At 42.0% G+C, this 27,936-nt stretch overlaps 1 protein-coding gene across 9 annotated transcripts in view; it reads left to right on the forward strand.

Moving 5' to 3' along the window:
- Positions 1-27,936, forward strand: part of rbms3 (RNA binding motif, single stranded interacting protein) — a 286,571-nt gene that overhangs the window by 240,383 nt on the left and 18,252 nt on the right. For all 9 annotated transcript variants that reach the window (XM_034210322.1, XM_034210321.1, XM_034210326.1 and 6 more), the window contains 4 exons: positions 6,703-6,809; positions 13,167-13,210; positions 16,232-16,328; positions 20,035-20,085. In XM_034210322.1, coding sequence (XP_034066213.1) covers positions 6,703-6,809; positions 13,167-13,210; positions 16,232-16,328; positions 20,035-20,085 — 299 coding nt within the window. The remainder of the gene's footprint in view (positions 1-6,702; positions 6,810-13,166; positions 13,211-16,231; positions 16,329-20,034; positions 20,086-27,936) is intronic.

A 27,936-nucleotide genomic window follows, 5' to 3' on the forward strand; every position in this document is an offset into this window, starting at 1 on the left:
AGTAACATTATGTAGAAGCTGTATTAAGCGGCGAGTTTGAATGCTTGATGTTTATAATGAAACCTTCGCAATAATCTAAACCCACACTGAAGACTTCATGGCCTCATCTGAGGTTTACTTGCGGAGCTCGAAACTGATTTATTCTGATACTCTGTCATATATACTGAGAAATCTTTGCCGTAGGTCTGGTGTATGGGTACTTCTGCTACAAGCGCCCATCTGTATGATTCATCTCTATACAGTAGATGGGAGGTTTCACGGGTCACTGGAGGCGTTGGCAATGTTATAATACTCTGCTAACAGGGACAGGGCTAGCTTCACTGTCTGCCCACACAGGCAGTGACACAGACAGTGGTACAGGAGTCACCCCCCCCCCCCCTAGGGAAAAGTCCACCGACAGCTGCTCTTAAGTCCGTCTGCCACAGCACCAAAACGGTTTGCAATGAAAAGAAAGCTCCACAGGCCAGCACCCGTTTCAAGTCGCAAGGACAAAGATAAACAGTGAAGGCTACTTACTATGAATTCCATGAACACAGTTATTCTTCGTATTTATTTCTACTGTCAGAGAAGGTCTGTTTCTGTTAAATTTCATTTCCTGGGAAAATGTGTTATTGCAACATTACCGCCTTGCCGATGCCCTGCATTGCAATGCAACACTTTCATTAGTTGGTTTTTGATTTATAATGACATGTAAGGAAGCAGCTGTCTTTAACACGAGAGAGATACATTTCATCATATTATCTCATTCAATTTATTTCAGTGAGTCATAAAAAAAGGACTGTGTATTAAACATTTGAGTTACATGCATTTACATATGAGCTCACACTTAGGTCGCAGTGCACATCCAAATTGCAAACATCAGTTACTGTCAAATTAAATAAAAATAAATGGTTTGTAATTGATCCTAATATAAATGTTGGAATGCAAAGATTAAGTCCTCAGACCAAAACAGTCTACTTGGCTCTCTGCTTGTCTGTGATGTATTCACGCCACATCTCCTGTTGCACACTGTAATGTTTTCTTAGCTGGGATCTTATTTCCAATCCACTCTGCAAATAGTGTTTTTCAGTTTTATACTATACTCTTACAATTTTGAAGCGACCACAATGCGGCTTCTTGTAATTACCACCGTGGCCAGCTGTGTAAAGCGGCCTCTGATACTGAGACCTACTGCAACAACTAAGATGTTGGCAGTATGGAGAAGCATGTGTGGGTTCAGCATTAGAAACATCTGCCATGGCCACTTTAAAATTGCAGCTGATTACAGGAACCAGCAACACACAACTATGCCATTTGGAAGGAATGCGGCGAGAACTGTCTTTTTGTATAAATCATATTTCAAAATATGGATGGAGGATTGTGAGTCCCTTATAGGAGCTGGCAAACACATGTACTAACTTCTTCTCACTCGCATAACTGTGTCTGTTGTTTTTAGTAATTTGTTTTGCTCACCATGGCAACCTTAGCGTCAGGAATGGCGAGTGGAATTAGCTGATTAAGCTAAAATGAATATCTTGTTCAACTGGTACCTCAGAGCTTTTCACACAGGGGTTTGCTAGCAGCTGGAAAGCCCCCGCTTGTTTGGCACTGCACTTGCTGGAGAAGATTAATTCAGATTCAATACTCGAAGGTGCACGCATAATTTCATCTGCTAAAATAATTACAGCTGTTTTTAATGCAGAATCTTCCACAACTTATTATTTGTCTAAACCTGGTTTGGGCTCAGTCTGCTCAGCGGTTCATGAAGAGACAGATGGATGGATGGATAGATAGATGGATAACCGCCGAGAGTGATGCAATGGAGGTAGACGTACGGAGAGGAGTGAGAGATGGATTAGCATGTCAGAGACTCCCTACAAAACATTACTCTTGTTAAGTGCGCAATAGCTCATCGATCAGGCTTCTACCGCCTGCATCCAGGGCTCTTCCCTCCACTTCCCTTCCCGTAATCCATAATATGATCTCAGGCCTGTGCCAGCTGCAGGGGCCCTCTATGGGAAAGTCTGAGCAAGGGCTAATCAATAGCCATAGAGCATGTGTATCGGATGCAGAGTGAGAAGCAGGGCTTTGTTGACATCCTCCTCCCTATACTAATCTCACTCATCTATAAAGTATGGATTGCACGGCGGGGGTGGGGAGTGGACTGCACCTGTCACTCCTACCATTGAAAGTATCTCCGTCTCTTCCCTTCCATGTCTTTTTGACTCTTTATGACACTGTACCCGTCTTTCCATCTATCTCCCTCTCCTTCTCCCTCTTTGTCTCTCTCTCTCCCGCTCAGTGCCCTCTCCATTTGTCGGGCCGTGTCATTGAGCCATGTGTGCCGTCCCTGTCAGCAAAACGGCTGGCAGACTGTCTTCATTTCCGCGCTGAAAGATGCGAGGCCAGCGTGGCAGTTGTGAGAGCTATTGACTGGAATCTATCAAAGCCCTCCCTGTAGGGAAGCTGCCTGCCTTCCTGGTTGGCGGCCATTCTGAGCTTGCCCATTTCACCCTGAAAATGGCGACATATATGCTGCTCCATTCTTGTCCACGTCCTTTCTCATTTGTCCCTCTCACCTGTCATATGTTCTATCAGGACTACTAAATCTGTGTCTATTTCTAGCACGATGTCCCTTGTGCTCCCTCCCTCCTCATGTGTCTTTCCGTGCCTCTCATTCTCTCCCTCCTTCTCTTTTCTCTCCTTCCCATAAGACTCAGCCTCCTCTGTCTGGGCAGACAGGTCAAGCTAGCTGATGGGAATCAGACAGTTGTTGATCCAATTAGAGCTCCCCTCGAGCAGTGTCAGAGTAAAGCAGGATTCCAATACAAATACTTTCCTAATTTTTCTCCTTTTCCATTTTCCCTCAAATATGTCCTTGCAGTCAAACACAGCTGAACCATCTGACCGCTTAGCTCATGGAACCTCAAGCCAAAAACCTGTAGGAACCTTTAACTCGACTTTGTTCTTAAGAAGTGCAAAGCTTCCTTTCGCTGACTGACTGCTTTTGGTACAAGTGGCTGAGCACTTCCTTCTGTCAGGCCTCTTTAGGACTTTGCACATACCAAGAGCAAAGGCGCAGTCTAGTCTGCCTCTGGAGCTCTTGTGAGAAGCCTCTGTTCTAACTGTCTGGATGGCTAAAAGCTATTTCACTGAGCAAATCCTTTTTACCCAGTCCTTCTGCAGCTCAGGGAAATTACTGCATTGATTTCAGGCCGAACAGACATGCAGTCCAATTCTGATCAGCGGACAAATGTATGACATGCTGATATTTATGTGTTATAATGCACATGCTGATTTGCATTCATGGATCAAGATGATATTCAGCTGGCTTGCAAGACTATCCAGAGCACCATCCAGAGCACGCTCAAACACTATTTGTCTGCAGATAGTAAGGCAAGGCAAGGCAAGGCAAGTTTATTTATATAGCACCTTTCAACACAAGGCAATTCAAGGTGCTTTACAAAAATGAAAGATATTCAGACAAAGGCATTTCAAAACAGTAAAAGATAATAAAAGAAAAAATACATGAATAAAAAGTACATGAATAAAAAAGTACATGAATAAAAAGTTACAGTGCAGTTTAAGATATGAATAGTTCACACAGAAGTTCCACTTTACTGATGAACACAACGGCTCAGTTTCAATTAAAAGCAGCGACAAAAAGATAAGTCTTCAGCCTGGATTTAAAAGTAGTAAGAGTTGCAGCGGACCTGCAGGTTTCTGGGAGTTTGTTCCAGATATTTGGAGCATAATAACTGAACGCTGAAGTAGATAGTAGAAGGAAAAGCAATGGTTAGATCTGCTGTTACTCTGCAGACAACAGACTGGTTTCCCCCAGATGCCCGCACATAGGAAACAACATGAACAGCAATAATTACTTAGGCAATGCTGCGCTAATACTTGCAACAAGCATTGTTATTGCTCTGTCTCATACAGACGTACATCTGCGTACTCATTGGTTGATTTGACTGGTTGGCAATGTGCCTATTGATGAGCAGAGAGCCATGACTATCTGTTCAGAGCCAGATGCACAATCTGAAGTGCGATTGAGCCGAGGCTGCGATCCAATGATGCTAGCAGCGCAGACATCTTACTCTCACTGAACTGTTGAGCCATGCTCCTATTGCTTTGGTGTACATGTGAGCGTGGCTGGTGTTAAATGTGCACAAGTCTGCGGTCACCACTCGTTAAAGTGTTTACCAGTTCCTACAGTAACACACATCAAATATAATTAGGAGCCTCCACGGAGCACCTTGTTAGCAGCAGTTGTTCACCCTGTCCAAAATCATTTTTTGTATTTTTTTCCCATGATTAAGGATCATTAGAGGGCAGCAAATGGTTCATAACCAAACCATTTTAAGTGGCCACCTACAACAAATACTCCAGCCTGTGACCTAAAGCTTAGCGTCAGCAAGCTAGCATTAAAAATCAGTGGCCTAGTTTATTCTGGGCTGTGCCAGTGATGATGGTGTGCGGTGAGAGGTCTTTAGATTTTTAGGCTGGCAGCAGTTTGTTTTGTGTTTTTGAGGGTTGTGTGTTGTAGCAGATAAACTTTAGGGGCAAAAGAAGGTTGTGTGTGTGTCAGAGCTACAGAGGCGTCTGTGTGATCACAGGGTGGGTGGGGTGGTGTGAGGCTGTTGATCTTGGGCCGGAGTCTTAAACAAATTGGCTAACTCTCTGTGGGAACTTGGGATGTAGTCACATGGGTAACGTCAGCGTGCTCTGTGTCAGATTCTCCAAATGTCTCCGATAGCTAATTATCTCCCACAGTGCCAGAGGAGAGGTTTGGTGGGGCTTTTGTTGTTTTTCTTCTGCTGCGTTTCTCTCACTGTCCCTTCCCGGCAACATTCTCCTGGGCTGACTGTGAAAAGTGTGGTCCCATAGTAGGCCCTAAAGCCACGTAAACACATTAAGTTTTCTTATTTTCTAGAGAAGTTGGTTTGAACGTGTGTGGCCCTAAGCCGCACACACACCGTTTTGTAAATGCATAGCAATACTGTAAACAAACAAACAAACAATTCCCCCAAAATTGACATGTAAATTATTAGAATAAAAAATTCATACTCAAATAATTTATTTCAACTAAAAAACTCCCCGGTTGCCTCACTTCAGGTAGTTTTATTGCTGTCACTACCTTGTCAATCCTGGCAGCATTTCTTTATTCCCTTATTCCCAGCCTTGTGATGCTGCTTATCAAGGCCCAAGCGCCTCCAACATCTGGGAGCGGAGATTAAAGCATCAACAATTCTCTCGGTGGGTGTCATCTATGTGATGAAAGGTCCCGTTGCTCACCTCCTGCAGACAGCCCCGTCATTGGCCCGTGTCGTCACAGAGTGGCCGTGCCACGAGCTGCCAGGCCTATAATGTGAAGGCGCTGACAGGAGAGCCGTCAGGTCCTTTCCAAGCCACCAGGTGCAGGGCAGCGGCGGTTCAGTGTTTGGACAAGATTGCTGGCTTAGTGTGTGCTGTACTAGTACTGAACTGTACAGCCTTTACATAGAGCCAGCGTTTGATCCAGGTGTAGATCGTCTCTCAGCCTCTGTTTCCTTCTTGTTTCTCCCACGGTCACTCACCTGTTTCTCTTATCTGACTCCCATTTTGTGTGTGTGTGTGTTTTATTTTTTTATTATTCCAACTGTCTCCATTCCCCTCTCCCCAGTCTGTTTCCAAAGAGATTCCAATCTCGCTGACGCACACTGAAAAGGGGACGGACACTGTTAAGACCCCCAGATCCCCAGCCAAGAGAGCCACCCGTTTCTCATGAGAAAAGCTCACCAAGAGCAAATTTCCTCTTACTTCTTTTTCCTTTGTTTCTTTGAGCCTGACTTTCTTCAGATTGTCTCTGCCTCTACAGCATCTCAACAGAAGAGTCCTCTTCCTGAATTAATTTGGTGCCTGTCGGTGCTCACCTGCAGCTCAAGTGTGAGAAAATGCCCTTTGAGAAGTTATCTTTATAGCAGCGTAGGTCATTGCAACACTCTCATCAACCTTTCATCAGCAATTATGCATACAAAAGGCTGTTGATACAGAGACAGGGGGGTCTTTTTTTCTATCTTTTGAATTAGATTAATAACAGCTATTTCATTTCATGTTTTCCTGCTGGTTGATGATAGACATTTGTCAGCTCTGTAGCGAGGGCACTTGTGTCAATCCTCTATTTTTTTGTTTGTTATCATCGTCTCAGAATGCCAGTGCCCCTGGTGTTCACTTCAACAGCATCTTAATATCTATGACACCCTCTGCTCAAACAACAGAGCCCGGTGAGACTGTTGTGGAGTGAAAAAAGGCATAACATTTTAAATAAAGGAGAATATGCCTGTTAAAGTGAAATGAGCAGGGATTACTCATCATGAACAGGAACGCCTTCTTGAAAAAATGCTTTGGCTCACAGAGCGGTGCTGCTTTACCATCTCCGAGGTATTTACAAGAGCGATTACTGTGATTATTATTTCAACAATACCCTGCGATGCTCTTTCATGGGCTGCCAGCCTGGGCCAGGGTGGAGAGCGCCTGCCAACAACGTCAGTCTGGGAATTTTTCTTGGAGCTCCATAGGAGGGCAGAGAGGAGGGAGGGAGGAGGGAGAGACACAGAAACGATGGTAGAAGAAGATACATGCAACATGTTCAAAAGGACTCATGTCCTTCTGACGGGTCACAGGATGAAGTTCTTCTAACCTGATTTTTTCCTCCCCCTCCCTCCTCTTTCTATCTCTCTGCAGCTCCCTTGGAGCCTTTGCTGTGCAAATTTGCCGACGGAGGGCAGAAGAAACGCCAGAGCCAGAGCAAGTACCCTCAGAACGGGAGGCCGTGGCACAGAGAAGGCGAGGTAAGATGTTAAACCATTCAGACATCACAGCATCTGAGATACCCGGAATTGTGTTTTATTTCATCATGAAATTGAGCAAATGTTCAAAGAATATGAGTGAATTATCAACTGTGGAAATTGTTGCACCAGCACAGTGATTTTAATATTCTTCAAGGACCAGTCGTCTTTTAAAATGTAACTTAACTATAGCTGACAAAATATCATCTTGGCTCTCATACTGTCAGTATATTGCCACTGTAGCATCATTTTCTTTAGCTGATCATTTACCAACCTTATTTGAACGATTGCATTCTACTGTCATTTATAATTTTCTTAATTCATTAATGGGGACATTCGCACATTTTGAAAATAACCAAAGCAACATATAATAATTGTCTTAGATTTATATATATTGTACATGAAAACAAAAACTATAGGGGACGAAAACAAATCTCAAACTCTTAATCCTTAAGACGTTCTGAACAACGCATTTATCTTTGAAGTAATGGTATTTCTTATATAAAGTCCCACCCTGCGTGCAAGAGCCCTTATTGCCAACATCTGGCTTTATGTAGAATATAACTGCCTGTCATTTGTATTTACTCTAAGATATAGAGCTGTTAACAAAAGGAAAACACCCCAGATATCGATCAAACTGCCCCTAGATGTATAGGCGCTGTCACGTAAATTGCATCTCAAGCAAATCGCCTCACTGAACACGCATATTCCCGCCATACATCAGAAACTAGAAATTGGATGCAGTGCTATGGTAACATACTCATCAGCAACATGTGGAGGCAAGGTTAAAGCGTCTTCATAGCCTACCAACCAGCTATACTGGGAAGGACACACATAAGAGACAGGTACTATAGTGCTTCAGACTGCATTATATAGTATGGAGTAACACACACACACACACACACACATTCAGTGAGGCTGACAGTTGTGCTGAAACTGCAAGGTAGGGGAGCCCAGGAGAGATGAAATGTTTGTCCTTCAGAAAACACATGCTCTGTGTGTGTGTGTGTGTGTGTGTGTGTGTGTGTGTGTGTGTGTGTGTGTGTGTGTGTGTGTGTGTGTGTGTGTGTGTGTGTGTGTGTGTGTGTGTGTGTGTGTGTGTGTGTGTGTGTGTGTGTGTGTGTGTGTGTGTGTGTGTGTGTGTGTGTGTGTGTGTGTGTGTGTGTGTGTGTGTGTGTGTGTGTGTGTGTGTGTGTGTGTGTGTGTGTGATATAAGGATAAAGGGAAAATGATATGCTGTCAACATGGAGGAGTCACCCAATTCATGTGCTTTTGCTGTGTATATATCCCGCCCCTTATACAGAAACTATATTTTGTAACTTACCGCATCATGTCACACAGATCCTACCTTCAGTAAAATGTGTTAATATATTTCTTATTCTCTAAATATACTCATTACTCTTCCTGGATTCAATCCAAAAGAGATTTCCTCTAATAAGGATATTAACTATGGGCTTACCTTAAAAAGGGAGAGACACATTTACTGTGTGTTAGGGCGGGCCCAATGCATACAAGACCAATTCTGTTTCAGCTCATTGAAAGTTCTTCCTGTTGTCTTAGTAAGAGATAAATCCCTCTTCTATATTATCCCCCTCTCCTCCCCTCCATCTCTGTCCCCCTCCCCCCCGATATATTTCACATTACTCTGAGATAAGGCGCGGCGACATGGCTGAGAGGCGGAGGTTTAACAACCTGAGTTCAAGGCAGTGTGTGTGAATGTGTTCATCTGTGGCTGAACATTAAGCTCCAGTATGTAGACGTTTATTTGTTTGTATGTGTGACACTTTATGTGCTGTTGTTTTCTATGCTTGAGGATCTTTACATATTTAGCCCCCACACTTCACAGAGAAATGTTTGAAATATGGGTAAGGATTTAAAAAGAAGCTAGAATTAGTTCCAGTAGAAAACTCGGTTTACGTTTCTGATTTCAATTAAAACATGTATTTATGTTTCTATATTTTATTGTTGGAACATTTTTGTTTGTTAAATCATTTTTATCCTCCATACAATTTAGTATGTTTTGGAAGAGCACCACATTTCAAGACACAATACTAAGGGGGGAAATAAAATAAAGAGAAAGAGGCTCCCACACACATCAGTTGCTTTTCTGTATTGATTCATCATCAGTAATATGTGAGTAGTGTTTCCCTTGTGTACTTGCATTACATAGACCAGGTGTGCTCTATTGATGTCATTATGAGCTCTGGGATTTGTTTTTGATGGAGCTGAAAGGTTTTATCATAAATTACTTGTATTGTAACTTGCAGAGCCTTAGCATCTCAAATTGCTCTGTACATAAACAAGAAATATATTTTAAAAAACAGCATCACAAATAGGGCTAGAAAGGAAAGGATGAAGTATTGCAGTATATTATCCTTTATTAGAATGTTACATGTGTTTTTCTCATCCATAAAAGTGATTACCAGTTGAAAGGATAACATTCAAAGGCTTTACTGTCAATATTATGTAGTCAATATAGCAATATGCACAGAGAAGTGCTTGGCAATCAAAACCTTTGGTCCAAGGCCTCACACACTGGTCTCACACACTGTAATATTCAATACACTTAAGACATGATAGAATAATGAAGTAAATAGTGCAAAGGTTATGAGTGAGTTTTAAAAGATTAGACCTCATTTACACCTTGCATTGCAGTCTGATATGTTATCTGCATATTGACATTCGATCACAAAGAAGGCCTTTGCTGTCACAGCAGGTTGAAAAAGCATTCTCATTATTTTGTTTTCTTCTATGTAGGATCAAAACTCTGTAGAGAAGAATGTAAATCAAGTAGATTATTGTCCTTTAATGAGGAAAGGGGTCAATTTATTTTTGCCTCGTTGCTTAAGAAAGCAATAATAAGCAGATAAAAGGGATGTTTTGAAGAATGACTGTATGAAGTGCTTATCCTTAGTCAGCGTGTTACCTAGACCTCTCTCCATAAACCCTTGGTGTGACCTTTAACAGATGTGTTGGTTGTAGACAACACATTCACACCTGGCTGAGATCAGACCTCAAGTCAGCCCATCTGCAGACATGTCGTGGCTCCTCGTTGGCATTCTGTGTGCGTTCACTCCTACACAGTCAATAGAAAGGCCCTTATAATATGTAGTGTGTGTGTGTGCATCCTTGTGGTCATTGATTAGCTGTACAGGCAGGGCAGGGGGGGTGGGAGATAAGCATTACATGTTACTGCATCTGTCAGAGCTGAGGCCATTCCTCACTTCGCTCTATGGCAGCAGCCTACGCCATCCCTATCTCTACCTCTTTCCTCTCCCCATCTCTACAGTTTACCTCACTCTTTCTCTCACTCTTCTCTCTCCCACTTTGTCTCCCCGTCTCTTCTTCCTCGTGTTTGAAGGCTTCCCAGTTCCCACAGCAACATATGGAGACAGAGAGAGGGAGAGCGAGTGACTCACTGAGACTCAGAGAAAGAAAGAGAGAGGGAACACATTGCATGATCAGTCAGGATACACCGGTTGAGTGCTGCAGGGTGGGCTGATGGTGAGGATTGAGAAATATAAGACAGATTTTCTTGTAAACTATCCAAAGTGGGAGTCGAGAAAGTGCTGTCTCTCGCTGTCTCATGCTGACAAACATATTAGTCACTGCCTTATTTTACCGCACATCCATACATACACACACACACACACACACACACACACACACACACACACACACACACACACACACACACACACAGACAGACAAGCACCATGGGTGCTCATTCTTTTCTCCTTCTCTCTTTTCACGTCCTCGCTCCCTTTCACCAACACACACTCCTACACACAAAAACTTTCAAAGTCACACTTCTCAAGCACCTACTCTAGGGGAATGAGTGAAGATGAAAAAAAACATCCGGCTTTCCACTCTGTGTGAAAGCCTGACAGATGTCCGTGTGTGTGTCTGTGTGTCCGTGTGTGTGTGTGTGGCCACTAGGCGGGGAGAAAATAAAGTGAGCGGAAATCTATGTATGGAAGGCAAAAATATAAGAAGGGTGTGGGTCTGTGTGTGTGTAACCGTGTGTGTTTGTAAGGACATTGATACGATGGCTCAGATCAGTTTTCCAGCATACGAATACATCAGAGGTGTCCTTACAGCTGCCTGACATAGGCTGTCCTTACACAACCCTTTTCCCCCTTTTGTAGGATCTGCATTTTGAACACATGGATGCTTACATTTACACACACAATTTTCCTTTTTATTTAAAGCTGCTCTATTTATATAGTAAAACCATTCACCTTTTTCTTGAATTTGTACGACAAAATGCATTTTATTTACCTAAGAGCACAGATGAAATAAATTAATGCTAGCTCATTATTCATGTTTATTACTTGACTTAATGATTGACTACATAAATAACAATTGAGTCATTCTCTGCTGCTTATCTGTGTGAATACAGACGGCATTAAACAACATTTTGGCATAATGTGTATTGTTATGGGTATAATTACGCAAAATGTTTAAATCCATAATCGTCGTGCGGAAATGTTCTGTTAGATCATCATATTTATTTACTGTATAAAGTGAAGACTAAAACTCAATTACGACCTCATTTAAAATGCAAAATGAGCATGCAAAGCTTCTCTCTCATTAAAAGACTGGCCTGTCCATGGCAGCTTTTCTCAGGGCCAAGCTTTGTTCACGAGATCTGTACAGTATCAATTTGTTTCAGTCTTCAATCAAGCTCAGATAAAAAACACACACACACAGACTGTCTCTGTCTGTTCCTTCCTCATGGTAGCAGAGCCAAAGGCTGACTGCATCAGTGATCAGTCATTGGTCGAGCAGGGTCTCCGGTCAGAAGCTTCTCTGCTGTGGAATTCATCAGCACATGCAACCAAGAGCAGCACTTAGGGGAGACATCAGCCTCAGCAGACAGATGGCCACGTCTGCCTCTGCTATTAGCGTGCATTCAAACACACGCTCTAACACACAATAATGCAGTCTTGATGTCCTGTGTAAAACTGGTTTAATAATACAAACACAGAGACCTTTGCAAAGTCATAGAAAAGGACTGAATGTTAAAATACACTAATAAAGTGGAAGAAACAGGGGCTGATGTCCCTTCATTTAGCTTTAACTGTGCATACTTTGCCTTTTTTAACTAGCTTTTCATGTGCACTCTTACAGAAATTGAACACATAGGCCTACAGCTACTCAAACATGCATCCACTCATCACTACTGTATTTATTCTGTATAGATTCCCTGCTTTTGCTCATTGCTGTGGGTTTAGTCCGGGCTCACTGACCCCCCCTGCTCCTCTGAGCCACTATTCCCTTAACGCTAAAGCTCAGTGTAGGTAGAACCCTGGAGGTACAAGGGCACACACAAGGTACAGAAAGACAGGAGGAGGGTAGATTAAGAGATGAGGGATGAAGAGAGGAAGGCAAGGAGAGAAAGGAAGAGAACACAAGATGATGGAGGAAGAAAGGAGAGGGGGGAGAGCAGAGTGAGAGAGTGGAAGGGCAAGAAAAAGGAGTGTGTGTAAGTGTATGCTGATGAAATCTGCAGTCCTCAGCAGCCTCGCGTTAAAAGAAATCGGATTAGCTCTCCTCCGGGAGAGAACCTTCAGGAATGCAGATGACGGATCGCGGCACACAGGTTTCTCTCCTGGACTCTAAGAGGGCCTCACACACACTTACACACATACACCTATATACACACACACACACACACACACACACACACACACACACACACACACACACACACACACACACACACACACACACACACACACACTCAGCAGACAAATAACTCAGTTCTCCAGTTTTTCCCCTTTTCTCTCCAAAGGGCATTTCTTCATTTCCTCTCATTCATAAATACATGACTGTACGTGATTGAAATAGAAAAAGCCGCGTCTTCAATACCAATTCACTTTGTCCTATTGACTAAGCTTTTCCCCGCATTGGCTTTGTCACTTGTCAGTTCTCCAATTTTAAAATGAGTTGATTTTTATTTGATTGAATTTATTTTTGAACAAAGAGAATTAGGGAATAAATTGCGTTATTCCCCAAGTACAATAAAGGTACAGCGAATTATCGCGCTGACATTGATGCAGGAACCTATCGACTGAGTTCCCAGAGACAATCTGAACACACCGACACAAAGTAACACACAGGTGACAGTGACAGAATGCGGTACAATGCACATGCACATGTCCAATACCTACTAACATTGTGTGACTCAATAAAATAACAGATAGTGTACATGATTTCTGGTTCAGGTTTTAGTATTTCACACCTTACATTAAGAGTATAAAGCTTTTTTCAGTGTTTTCAAGTGAATGTTTTTCTCTGATCCTAATCTCTCATTTTGTGATTAATCCTGCGTGTTTATTGTTTCTTCTCTTTCAGACTGGCATGGCGTTAACATATGATCCCGCTGCAATGCAGAATGGGTAAGAGCTTGACGGTCAATCCATCCTTGGCACCATTTAATACACTCACCTATTTGCTCATTTCACCCCAGTCAATAATACTGCCATACATAAAGATGAATGTAGTGACTGCACTTTGTTACTGTTTGATAAGGAACATCTATAAGGGGACTTCAAATATTGGTTTTCATTGGTAGGGTAAGAAATAGCAAAGGGTAGCTTAGTGTGCTCGTGTGTTTGGGTCTTCTTCTATGTGTGTGTGTGTGTGTGTGTGTGTGTGTGTGTGTGTGTGTGTGTGTCTCTGGGTCTTTATGTCATGACTTAATGGTGCTGTGGAAATAAATGACCCGGGCAACATGTTTTATTTTTCCCTGCTGTACTGAGACAGGAAGGGGAGTGTTGAGGCTCCCCTTTATCTCCCTCTGGCCTCAGTCATTCACAGGAAGCTCCTCATTCCCCGCTTCCTAAACCACTTATCCCCCAGTGACAGTCGATCTTTACCAAAATATGTGATGAATGGCATTGCTCATTACACACAGCCTGCCATGTAAATGTCGGTCACAGCCAGCCACAGACATTTGTGTTAAGCAACAGACCTGCTGGGAAAGTTCAGCGTAATGATCATTTTACAGAAAAAAGGAAATAGGGTGAATCAAATAGCAAAAAGTGCAAGAGTAGTCTTTTTTTTAGTCAATGTAGAAAATGAAAAATAGACAGACTCAGCTAGCAAAGATTGTAGAAGCTATTGTCAATTAAATTCATATGTTAATGCGAAGTAGAAAATAAAAATGCAGTTGAACTTAAATTGTCAAACTGAAATACCACTCCACATTTGTCAGACTGTGCTTACTGGTACATAAAAATTCAAATGCATATTGGATTATCCATCCATCCGTTTTCTGCTGCTTATCCGAGGCTGAGTCTTGGTGGCAGCAGGCTAAGTGAGGCGGTCCAGACCTCCCTGCTCCCAGCTAATGTTTTGCAGCACTTAATGGAAATTCCGAGGTATTCCCAAGCCAGAGTCGATATATAGGGTAATTTCTCCAGAGTGTACTCTGTCTAACCCGGGTTCTCCTACCAGATATAGAAAACCCCCAAAGGAAGGTGTCCAGGAGGCATCTTGATTAGTGGCTCTACTCTGAGCTCTCCCCAGTTTAGGGCCTTACCCTATCTCTAAGAGTGACCCAAGCCACCTTAAAGAGAAAACTCATTTTGGCTGCTTGTATCTGAAATCTCATTCTATTGGTTGCTATCCATAGTTCAGGGCCATAGGTAAGGATGGGAGCGATTGACTGGTAAATGTAAAGCTTGTCCTACTGACTCGGACACCAAACCAACCTGCCTGATGATTTGTCGCTCCAATTTACCTTATAGTCCTATATCTCCTTGTACCCCTCCTTTGGCTCAATTCAACTCCTGACTACTCAACAACTCAACTACTGACAACTCAATTCCAACCCTGACGTAGCAATTTAACGTTTTCCAGGGCCTCAGACTCAGAGGAGCTGACTCTCAACCCGGGGCCTCACATTGGACTCAAACCGCCTTAGTCTGTGCCAAAGGTTGCGTCAATAATGCAGCATCCCATGCAAGGAGCAGCAAAACAATTCTGATACCTTCAAACCAGACACTCATAAACTTTAAGACCCTGTCCAAGTCTGCGATGCCAGGGGTCTGCACACTTAGAACCTGACCCCAATATCAGTCCCAGAGGGTGGTGGGCCCGCTGTGTTAATTGGATATGCAAATTTGAAATAAAATGATGATGCAAATTACCACATATATACTATTGAGGGACTGAATAAAAAAAAAAAAAAGGTTTTCATTAGCATTTCAATACATTTATCTATACACTTTCATAGAGGATTAATTTCAAAGTCAAGTCAAAGTCAACTTTATTGTGTGTACAGACAGAGAGATTAAAATACCGTTTCCCACAATCCCGAATACAATAACAAAAATATATACAAATATGTATACAAATGTTTTTATTTACACAATCAACATACACATTTGTATATATGCGCACATTAAGACATAAATAAAAGCAGAACAATCAATATATACAAAATAACAGTCACTTCAATAACTTTGAGAAATGTAATAGGAAATCACCTTGAAAAACAAAACTCTGAAAGCCATTTAAGTGTCTCACTGTTTTCAGAGTTGTTGTTTTTGTATTCCTTGTTTAGGGTTTCCCAAACCTGTCTGCCTTTGTGTCAAAATGAACTTTAAAACTGCAAAAAAAAGTATCTTATTTTAACATACAGAAAATGAAATCAAACTGCGAAGAGAGAAATAAATATATTATTTCATCAAATCGATTTTTTCCATTCAAGGGATTTGTAGGGACACATAAAAAGACTATAAATATCAAAAACACCAATATCGACAATAATTTACCAAACTGGTAAAAACATTATCTGTGATAATGTTTTTGTTGTTCTGTTAAAGTGGGCATGGGGTCTCCAGGGCTCCAAAAAGAAACTCTTGAGTTCAAACAGCAATATGCACCGTCACAGTCTGATCTGTATCTTATATGGGGCTGTTAAGTCTAGTATAAATTGCCTGATATCCTCTGCCAGTAATATGATCTTGAGATCAGGTGGAAGAAACCATTGGACGCTCCACTACTGTATGCCTCCCAGGGGATCACAGCAACACTGGGATGCTCTAAACCTTGCAGTGAGATAAAGTAAAGTAAGAAGACCCCCTCGCTATACTCTGCTGCGTATGTCAAACATTACTTTCTTAAAATGCATTGAGTTTTTCCCAAGCTCAGTCTACAGGTGGCATGGTACAGTGTAGCCTTAATACTAGAATCCAAAAAACAGACAATCTCCTTCTTTATACGATGACGTGTGTGTGTGTGTGTGTGTGTGTGTGTGTGTGTGTGTGTGTGTGTGTGTGTGTGCGCACGCGCGTGCGTGCGTGGTTGACATTATGTTCTATACATTTATTTTGGAATTTGACAAACTCGTTGCTTTGTCCTCTTCCGTTCCTTTCTACTTCCCCTCTTTCTCTCCCTCTGTCTCTCCTCAGGTTCTACTCCTCGCCTTACAGCATCGCCACCAACCGCATGATTGCACAGACCTCCATCACGCCCTTCATCGCTGCTTCCCCTGTTTCCACATATCAGGTGCGCCATAATGCACTGCACTGGAAGATTGCTGCCCATGTATGTGTAATTAATATGAGGGTTTGCTTTGCGTAAGGGGATGGAAGAGAGGGGGCGGGCTGCAAAACAGTGTGAGGTTCTCTCATCTTCTCTTCGCTGCTCCAGCTGTGCTCGATGACATCTGTTCCGTAGGCGGCAAACACAACAGGCATCAGAAAACAAGCAATAGAAAAAAGGGATTTAAAAAAGAAAAGCTGACAGGGTAGAAAAATAAAATCACACACCAAGACTGAAAGTGTCTAACGAAAACAACACTTTAGTGTCCCTCCCAGTTTTCTGACCTCTTTTGTGCTCCCTCAGCTGCTAACGCAATAAAGCAGTTATATCTTTGTATTAATGTAATAACTTGGATACAATCCCTTTCTCTTCCAAAGTGAAACTCTGCATTACTCACGGCTGTGGAGTAATGAAAGCGAACAGAACAGGAACGTGAAAATTGACTGTGTTAGATGTCAAGAGCGTTAACCGTTTTCCCGTCACCGCACATTTCACGCAGCATCCCTTTGCCAAATCTAAACATCAAGAGGCACTGCCACTGTGCCCTCTCGCTCAGACACTATCGTTTAACATCGGCTCTGTTTGGTATGCAGAGACAGACAGACGAGGAAGGTGAGCAAGAGAGAAGAGATGAAGGATAGATGGGGGGGATAAAGGGGACAGATGGAGAGACAGACAACTACGGAGAGGAGGACAGATAGTGCGGGTGGTAGTGATGGCGGTGGCTCGGGTAGGGGGGCAGAGGAAGGGGTGTTGCTGAAGGTTGCTGTGCCCGTGTTTGAGGCACGCTTGATTAAAACTCTGGTCCAGTACCTGTGGTGGAGGGGTAATGGGAAGAGGAGGAGGGAGAAAAGTGGGCCAGGGCGCGTCTCTAATCCGCTCTCGGAAAGGCTTCCCAAATTGATTTATCAAAAACAATGGCCGGGCTTTTGAGGAATATTAATCCTCATAGTTTCAATATCAGGCAGCTCTGCCACCGCTTCCTGTAATATTGCCCTTCAGCCAGTCACGGCAAGAAGGTGAGTCCTTCATCTTCTGTTGAAGTACAAAGAGACATAGGGATAAGAAAAGGAGAAGACTAACCAGGCAGCCACACATGCCAGACAAAAGGAAATCGCTTCCTTTTATGATGGAAACTATTTGCCTTTTGTAAGGAAAACCTCAAGATGGCATATGCAATGACTGCATATGCCATTCCCTCTTTTATGTTTATGTTGAGTGGATATTTCTTGCTTGGTGGCATTGATTTATCAAATCTGCAAATGACCCGTGCCAACTGCAATGTTCTGGTGTTCTTTCAAGCCTGCCTCTGGTGAGCTTGAATGATGATTGGCTTTGTTTCCTGGAAAAATGCTTTGATGATCCACATGACAGGAGCCAGCCAGGGCCAGATCACTACCAAGATCTCAGCTAGTGCCGCCAGCCGTGGCCTGGTTTACATCACTGGCTCTGCACACTGGCTCACTGGCTGACTAAATATGTGGCTGGCTGCTTGGATGTGTGGCTGGCTGGCGCACTAACCAGCTAACTGGTTCGATGGGTGGGTGGCCAACTGGCTGATAAATACTTTTTGGCTTGTTTACCGAAAGGCTGTCATAAACGGTAACACAATCTGTGAAGTTCAGCCAGAGGTAGGGAGCTTCTTAGGTCAGGAACATTATACCGTTCACTCACACTAAACCTACTTTAGCTACAGAATACCTGTATTTGACTAACTGTTGTTACTGTATGTAGAATAACAAAAAAAGTCACATTATCAGATCTGTTTTAGGCCCATTGGGGTACATCCAAGTCAGTCAAGACGGGTCCTCAGAAGCAAAGTCTTCTGGATCTCTGATATCTGCATTTTTCATCTCAAACGGTCTGGATAGCACTCTACCTGCGGCTGTCTGGTACATTTTTTATTATTTATTATTTTTATTTGGGCCATGTTTCCATTTTAGAGGAAGGCTGCACTTTCTCAGGCAGCAGCATGAGCCTCTTTGACACACAATGCACTGTTGTTCTGTCAACTTGTGTGGAAAAAATGTAATGAAGTGGAACTATGAGTCCAAATACTCTGATCTCCACATCATGCATTCCAATCAAACTCTGGCATTGGTGGAGGCAGAAGTTATGACAGCGAACATTTTAGCAGCAAAGAAGAAAATGGAAAATATAATTTTGTGCAACTCTGAATTCCAAGAGTTCTGTTACTCTACAACAATTTTAAATACCAAGTTATCAATTGTAGTAAGAAGCAGCACCAAACAGTAGTACATTCCTATTCAGGTATTGTCTACTGCTACTTATTATGCGTTCTACCAATGCAAACTATTCATTAAATTTAAAACTATCGAGAATGGAAATGCAAGATGGGTCCAATCTTAATCAGGTTCACATTCTCTGTAAGACTGTAAACAATAGTTTTGAGGCATCTCACATGGTGCAAAACATCTGTAATATACCATAGCTCTGCATTGGAGTAAGCCAAAAACAGTCAATATGTGTTAAGCATTACACTAGCTCACTAGTTTATTCGGCGTCATTCTGGTTTTTTTTTCTGATTCGTTGGTATGCAAACAAGGGTCAGTGTCGTAATCACACTGTGGGATTTGGTCCTCCATTTTTTTAATATAAACCACCGTTTTTTATTTACAACGAACCATGTCTCAACGTTTATCTTGGACAGCCCAAAATCACGTATAATTTAGGGGCCTTAAGTCTGACTAAAGCGCCTAAGTCTCTCTATTAAACAAATCACATGAGGGTCATGCAGTGTCTTGCATGAAGATAAGTGATTAAAGATAAGCTTTCTCTGTGTCTCTCTGCTGTCCCGTTCAGCTGGGGAGAACAAATACCGCCATGAACAAACAAACAGACTTGGCTTCATGTTATGGAATATCAAGCTTATTTATGTGTGGATCCAAATCACGCATTTGGGTTGGCACAGAGGATTGGTGGCTCTTAAGGCAGATTATCTCATGTTTGTCTTTGTTTAATCTAATCATTTTACCAGGATCAGTGGCCAGCCTGTGTGTTTGTCTGCTACAAGCTGTCTAATTCCTCTCTCCAACACATCTAAAAGCTCTGTTTGTTCCTCCATTCCCCGAGTCTCTTGATCATTGTCTCTGTCACTGTTTTACTTTGTCGTGCACATTTGTGATTATGCATGTCTGTATATGTTATCTCTTGGTTATAGCTGGACGTACCTCTGACTTAGGATCCACAAAAACATTCTATCCATCACTATCCATTATTTTAAATATTCCTGCCTGATTTTGTATGGTTCTCCCTAGCTGCCTGTCCCTCAAAGTTGCACAATGTTTCACCCCAGTTGCAACAGCACTGGGTACAGCTTTAGAATTATTATTATAATAGAGAAGGAAACTCATTTACTGTATGGGCTTCATGCTCAAGTCAGACTGTTGGCAATAATGAGAAGGCATGAGGGAGATTTGCTGCCTCCAGACTTCTTTGGTAAAACTTAATCTGTGTAAAGTTCAGCCGTTTTGGTGCATTAAAACCAATGCAATCATCTTTAAAACCTCCAGACTCGGGAATATTTGAACATATTGTGAATATTTCAACAGCGTTCATTGCTTTATGTGGGACAATACTTGGATTTGTTTCAGATTGTGTAAAATGTATACTGTCGGCGTCATTTAACATTTTATGTGTTTCTCTTCAGGTCCAGAGTACGTCATGGATGCCTCATCAACAATATGTTATGCAACCTACAGTAAGTACTCTCCCATTCACCTGCAGTAACTGCCCCTGACTCTCCATTGTTGCCAAGGCTTGGTTACAAAATGTTTGGTTTGGCTTTAGTTTCTTCTTTTTGCGCAGTGTTTTCTTCCATAGTTGTTGAAAGGCTTTAGAAGGAACTCGTTAAAAGAAGTTTATTTCATGTTCCTGCTGAAAATAGATTCCAACATGGAACATATTTTTACATTTAGAGAAATACTGCTGATCAGATAGATTATGTCTGGAAAACCACATTCCTTATGCACACAGAATTACAGCACCACATAAAATAAACGTCTTATAGCTAAATCACTACTTTTGTCCTGCAATTAGTTTATAGTGCACCGCTCCATGAATGCACATTACCCCATTTTGATGTTTTCCAAAGTATACCAAGGTTGGGAGTTTATAGGTGTTGGATGTACCAGGAAGCGATTCAGCATCATTTACCAGACCACAGCACAATACAGACGGGCTGTGTACTGTTGCTCTGGGTTACCAGTCTAGACTGCAGACAGGGAAAGACATATTATTAATTAGATTTGCTTCACTGGCAGCACAGTCTGCAACAGTAGAATTGAGGTAGTTATATTACTTCCAATGGTATTCAGTCAACCCTGTATAAGAGTACAGAACATTGGTTTCCTGAGAGTCCAAAAATGTTGTTTTTTTAGGTCACCCAGTGTGTGAAGAATATCCACACAGGGTTTTTTTGTATTTTATTTTCTTCTCTGGTAAAGTCATATGTTACTACTTGTACTGAAATGTGATGGGTATTTCAGTTTTAAGCCAGACAACAATTTGTATATTTCAGAATGTTAATAGACTGGTCTTTGTCATGTTTTTTTGTAACATACCAACAGCACTGTATGGAATACATCCCAGATTTGCTTATTTTGTAGCAACCAAACACTTAAGTGATTTATGGAATGGTTTTTATGTTGAGCTTTTGCTGATCCTAGTTAGTCATGTTTGTTGCTCAAAGGTTTCTAATCACTGTGCCAGAGGCTCAAATGTTTGCTTGCGGCTTTTCTTGGCCCTGAAAAAACATTCAGTGTAATTCATTCTCCATTGCTCTGAACCAGGCAAGGGCTCATGAATATGATTCTTTACAATGGCCAAACAGGTTTGGTGTTTCATATTCAAAAATGAGCAAAAGACACATCCTAATGAAAGTTTGCTACAGTACAGTGCCCTGCAGTACAATATAGATTGCTATTACATACAGAAGAGAAGTCAGAAGTGTGCTGTAATACTATGAAGTGTATTATAGTACACTACACAGTATAATAAGAATATTCTACATGTTGTATCATTTTACTAATGCAGAAAGTTATTTAAAAAGAAACATCCATCCATCCTCGACCGCTTTTCCGAGTCGGTCGCAGAGGTAGCAGTTCCAGTATAGAGGGCCCCAAACTTCCCTTTCCCCTGGCCACATCAACCAGCTCTGACTGGGGGATTCCAAGGCACTATAATCCTTCCAACTGGTCCTGGGTCTGCCCCTTAGTCTCCTCCCAGCTGGAAACAAATCTTTGTTACCCTAAATGTAACGTGAGTTATGAGTCATTTTACTAAAGTTACCATTAATTAACCACACAGCACAATAATTTAACTTGTGCTGCTGTATAAAAGTTCACTATTCTTTGCTAATGATTCAATGAAAATGCCTGCAGGTGAAAAGTGAATGCCATGCTATTCAGACTTCTGAATTTGGGAATGATCTGCTGCAGTGCTGTGTAGAAAACAGAAGTTATATGGTGAATCTGTCTTTAGATGCTAAAAAACTTTCCCACAGCATATAGTTCACAAATATCAATCTGAAAGCCTCATGATGATATAAATAATTATAATAATTATATTATAATATGATATAAATACATTGTCTATATGACCAATTCAAATTTTATTTGGGAAAAATATACATGTTATGTCTTATTTTAAATAAACTAATTGTGTGAGCATTAGCCGTTAATCAGCGTTTTTGTTGTAGGATGGAATAAACCTAAAAGGACATTTTTCCTATGGTGCAAATCCCCAAAATACAATTTACTGTACTCATATTTTCCTGTAATTTCTGTTAGCTTGCTGCTTCTGCTACTTTCGTTAAAAATGATGATTACATTAAGCAACCATGAAAGTGTGAATAGCATTGTTAGCCTGAGTCAAAAGACAACTGCTTGCGATTTAACACATTGGGAAGCACTGGACACCACAGCTGATGGTCCAGCACTCACTCACTAAAGGAGTACTCAACCAGCCGTGGCTCCGCGCTGTGGCCATTTTCCACTCAGTCCTCCCCATCTCCCTTCCACTCCCGCTGTGGGACAGTGAACATGTAATCTGGTCGCAGCAGGCCACCAGCTCTAGAGACACACACACACACACACACACACACACACACACACACACACACACACACATACACACACATTTATATACAGCTGCGCTCCAAGCCACTCTTTGCTTTTCAGCCACGCGAACACCCGCTCTACGAATAACTCACCCATCCTTCTCTTCCCTGCCGCTGCCTGTTACGTTTCAAGTGCTGCACTTTCTGGATGATTCTTATTTCACACAGAATTTAAGTTTGTTTGCTAACAAGCTAACCATTTTTGCATCTGAGTCTTCCTGTGAAAGTGACAATGCCATGTGTGTTAGGCATTATAACAAGAAACACAACAAGAATGACAGAGATTTCCAAAAGTTGAACTTCTCATCATGTGCAAAGGTGTCTGTATACCTGTGTCATGCACATTAGTATATATCTGTGTCCTAACATCTACCACACCAATGTGTGTGTTTATTTACATGAGCACAACATCTTCTGGCACCTTCTCAGACTCTCTTGTCACATGTTGTTATGGTCTGTCGTCTGTCACATCCAGACGTACAAAGCCTCATTGTCTATGTTCATGTATCTGCTCATGTTGATGCATATGTGTGTGCACTGTTTTTGTAATATGGTGCCATGTGTGGTCCATTCTGGTCACTCCCAACTAGCCCATACTGCTGTCTGACGGCCCTCCATCTTTCAGCCTTATGTCATGAGGCCCTTTTGGAGCCATTGGCAGCAGCCACAGTAGCCACATTTTACTGGGGTCTACATCTAATCATGCCTTCATGCCAGAAGTAGCCATGTGGCCATTTCCGCCCCCATGGCCTCGTCCCCATTGTGTTCCAGTGGCTCTCTCTGTCACCAAACGGCTGCTAGTTGCTAACCCCAGCTGTCACCGCCGTCACTGGATCATAGCTACCAATCTGTCTCCGTTTATGACCCGCGTTCATATCCACTATGAGCTACATTCACACTAGACCGCCCCTTACACACACACAGCCTGTCACCAACTCAGTGAATCACGTCAAATTACCCAAGCATGCGAGCTTCAAGAGCTCTTGGGCCTACTCAAAGCATTAAAAACCAATTGATTGTGCTGCAGTTTGGCCGGTCCTACCACGTGTCTCTTGTAAAACCAATGGAGCGGTGTGCAATGTCGCTCCTGGTGTCCGCGCAATATGGAGGCAGTCGAGCATGGAAGGTGAAGAGGTCGCAGATGGCCAGTCAGATGTCAGGATGTGTAGGTTGGACAAGAAGAGACACATGTGTTTATGGTAAAACACAAAACTGTCAGCCAGCTGAATAAATGCACAAGACATTCTGTTTTTTTCAAGTCCACCTGAAGTACTGTACGGCTTTACATGCTGAAACTGATACAGGAATATCGCTGTTAATGTATGGAACAGGTAACACATACTTGAAAGCAACATACTGTATACAGCTTGAACTGTTTATATTAAAGTAATCCTCTCATACATACATTAAACTAATTCAGAGGGCTAAACTGTTTGACATCTCTTAAGATCAGGGTCCCTTGTTTCACAGAAGCATACATACTTAACAAACATTCTCTGTTGAGGAACATGACTGGTTTTGATATTCCACTTGAGTTACAGTAGTATCTGTTATGCTTAATGGAGTTATCCGTGCTTTCTGCTTCGCCTAAAGAATCAATTATCACCTTGTAATGCCTACTACAAGGGCAAGCATAATAAATAGTCTGTGTGAGGAACTTCCACTCGGATAAGGAACTAAGAAATGATACACTGACCTTGAGAGTAAAGTCAGTAGTTCTCACTAAGACAAATGTAAGTTGTTGGTCAAATGATGTAAAGTAACAGTATGGATATATTATTAAGAACCTTGTTAATTAGCTGCTGTTGTGTTTCTTTATTTCATTCTCCCAGAACCTTTGTAAATACCATCTTCTTTAAAAGTAGTGTCCAACTATAAATTGTGGGAGATATTAGATGATGGACTGAATGACATCATAATGTTGAGATGAAATTGAGCCGGAGTTTGTTTATAGGACCGTAAACAGAGAGCATTGCAGCTTGTTCTGCTCCAGCAAAGGTGTTTTTTATCTGACTAGATTAAGTTTGACAAGTCCAGCCATACGAAACTTGACTTCATCCCCTGCAAGGGAGCTGGCGCTTTGTTAGCAGGAAGACAGAGAGAGAGAGTGAAGAGAGAAGGGTTTTCAAATGTGTTTATCCTCAATTAATGGAAGAGATGCATTCGGTGGAACTTGATAGAAAGTGACAGTGTTTCTTAAAGTGGACAGCTAAATAAAGAAGCAGCTTGTTCTACCGCTCGTTGTTTTTTTGACTTATTTTCCTCTCTGTTTATCGCTTGTCTTGTCTTCCCTTACTTCCCTGACATCTTCTAACGCTGTGCTCTGTTTGGCAGTTAAGGCGCGGGAAGTCAGGACAGCATGACCGCCTGCCTTTTGTGCTCTGTTGTTTGCTCAGCATTACGCAAGTCAGCAAACGTTGAAGAAAATGAGAAAAGTATCACCAAAATGTCCAAAAGACAATCATACACATGACATGCAGCTCACACTCTGAAACACAACTGCCTAAACACACATTGTTTTAGTGCCTAAACACATTCTTAATGGTTAATTCCATTTACATACAGATTATTAATCACACAGAAGGAATTTACTTCACTTCCAAAGAGTAGCTGGAGTGCCAGCCAAGCATTGCATTGCTGTCTTTCCCCATGACTTATCCACCCTGTTTCTCCCTCCTTTGCTCTCTGTGAACTGTATGTGGTTCAAGTGTGTATTTGCTTGAGTGCATTGGCGCTTACATACCGAGGTGAATTATTGAATTCCTCTCCGTTGCACCTCAGCTCGCCCTCCCTGGCTTCGGCTTTGAATAGACGCTCGCTGGGCCTCTTAAAACTGAACCGTAACTATCCGCCCTCATCAGATCGGGGTGACTTGGTGCACTGCGTGATACCTATCTTCCCCCCCTTGACACATAAAACGTTTTGCGGACTCGGAAGGGGAACATTATGTTGGTCTCATGGATTTGACTGGCGAGGCAGAATTTGAGACGGGTCTACAGTTGTCCTTGAGTTTCTCTCGCTGCTCTTTCTCTCCTCTCTTTATCTTTTCGTCCCTCTCTCTCTGGTCCACACTCCCTCTCTACTTCTTTCTATACATCTCCCTCTCATTTCTCCCCTGTTTTTGTCTCTTTCCATCCATCCTGCCCTCTCTCTCTCTCTCTCTCTCTCTCTCTCTCTCTCTCTCTCTCTCTCTCTCTCTCTCTCTCTCTCTCTCTCTCTCTCCTCTCTCTCTCTCTCTCTTTTCTCTGATGCCCTTTCAGAGAACAACTGCATCTACTGTGCCAGTGCCAGCAAAAAAATGGTCTGCTCATGGTTAAAGTTGCATTCATATGAGAGAGAGATTGTTGCAGTGCCACAGGGTGACTGACAGAGATATTGAGCCACTACATCTCCACTATAAGCTTTTTGATATTACCTTGAGAAATGTTGCGATAGTGAGAGAATCCATTCTGAGGCAAAGCTGATTTGGTTTGTTGGACAGGCTTTATTAGCTCGCTGTGTTTCTTTAATTGGATTTGTAATCTTTTTTTGCTTTCGTAAATAGGGTAAATATTCTGGAGAGATGCTTTAGTGTGAAATGATCCATTTGTCTACAAAAGGCAGTCAGAGAGTGGCTGATCCGAGCGTGCAGAAGAATGAACCTCCCATGAAGACATGACAAATACTGTTACATGCTTCATCTAGCAGCCTTATCCTCTCTCACACGCGTATTATGCCCACACACAAACACACACACTCGCAGTATAAATCAATCCAAATATATTGTCCTCCCCAAGTGTGTAGCTTCTTCTTGCTTATAACCTCATTACTATGAGCATTTAAGAGTAATTAATTTGGGGAAAACAAATCAACAGCATTGCCATGAACAATCACAATCACGGCCAATTAGTCATATGCTGTATGTCTTTATATCTTTACCTGTAATTATAGCCTATTGCAACTCCTTGGCCAACTGGTAGGATTTTTTTTTAAATGCTGATTTTAGTGGTAAAACATAGTATTGTAATTCAGTATGCAACCTCTGAGATATGGCGCATGATTGACAGACGAATGAATCAATAAGTGGCAGGAGACTGATCCGTCATCCCTCTTGTTGTCATTTCATTGTGGAGGACAAATAGTAACACGGTAGATAAACATCTGTGCCAGAGGTGATAAATCCTTCATCGGTATTGCGCTCCACATGCTAATCTGTTAACATACATTGTTGTGGCCCCCCAGCTGCTTCCTTACACAGTAACAATCCTGTGTCCCTGTAGGTTCTTGTCAGGTTTGCAATTAACCTTTTTCAACACCGTAAAAAAAATTCACATTTCAAATTTAAACATGATGACGAAGGCCCAGATAAGCCGCTCTCTGCATCAATGTCAACTTGTGAAGTTTCATTCATTGCTATTCATCGGTGTGCGCTACTACTTCCTGGCTTAGTCTATGGCACGTTGTGTCTTGTAGACACACTGTGTTGGTTATAGTTGGTAGTTTGTTAGCCTCGAGGAGGGATTCATGCTGCGGATTACATTGAAAGGCCCGGAATACTGACTCCTTTTTCTCTGGCTTACCCGAATGGAAAGGTGCACGAAGGCATCTGAAAAATGTGTTCACAGTTGAGGTTGGTTAAGAAAGAGTTATGGGTGGCCTTTGTCAACCTTAATAGAGCACCAATAAAGATCTAGATAAATAAGAGCACATTCAGAAAATACAGAAAGATATGAACAAACACACACCATGCAGTAACTTGTGTATTTGTGTGGCTTCTATGGATACAGTTTTATCAATACGCCCTTCAGGTGGGCCTTTAGTATTAGGGGTCCCTGGCATTCTGTACTGTATACAGTTACCAGTCAATCATCAGCAGATGTTCCATACCACCAGGCTCTCCAGACCAATAACGACTGAGGGAACAAGCTCGGTCTGTGTGTTTCACTTGAGATGGAGAAGGGTCTAACAGTATCAAAGCTGTATAACCCTGTGGGGGGGGGCGTGGAGCCGCAGCACCTCTGCAAGTATCCTGCACGTTTACACGCCAACATCAGTATCCAAACCACAGAACCTCACATACAGAAACCAACTGTCAAATACAGCGAGGAATGTGTTGAGTCAAGTGCCGGTCCTCTTGCATGACACAAGTGATGCTTTGTTTGAGTGGAAAACAGCCTCTGTCATTGTTGGATCCTCTTGAGCTTTCAATTATGTATATTTGCTCCCAAATGTTGTACATTTCACCTGTCAGAAAACACATTTATTTTATGGGGAGCCAATACAGAGGACATTCTGTAAAAAAACGGTGTTCCTCATTTGTCAGATTCACTAACATAAATATAATAGAATGACTTCTCAGGCATTGTCTATTTGCATTGAGGAAAGCTTCATTAAACCCTAAAAAATGTGAACTGTTGCTCTTTAATAAAATTATGAACTGCTGCATTTATCAAA

Source organism: Gymnodraco acuticeps, unplaced genomic scaffold (assembly GCF_902827175.1).
Source record: "Gymnodraco acuticeps unplaced genomic scaffold, fGymAcu1.1, whole genome shotgun sequence".
Taxonomy (NCBI): domain Eukaryota; kingdom Metazoa; phylum Chordata; class Actinopteri; order Perciformes; family Bathydraconidae; genus Gymnodraco; species Gymnodraco acuticeps.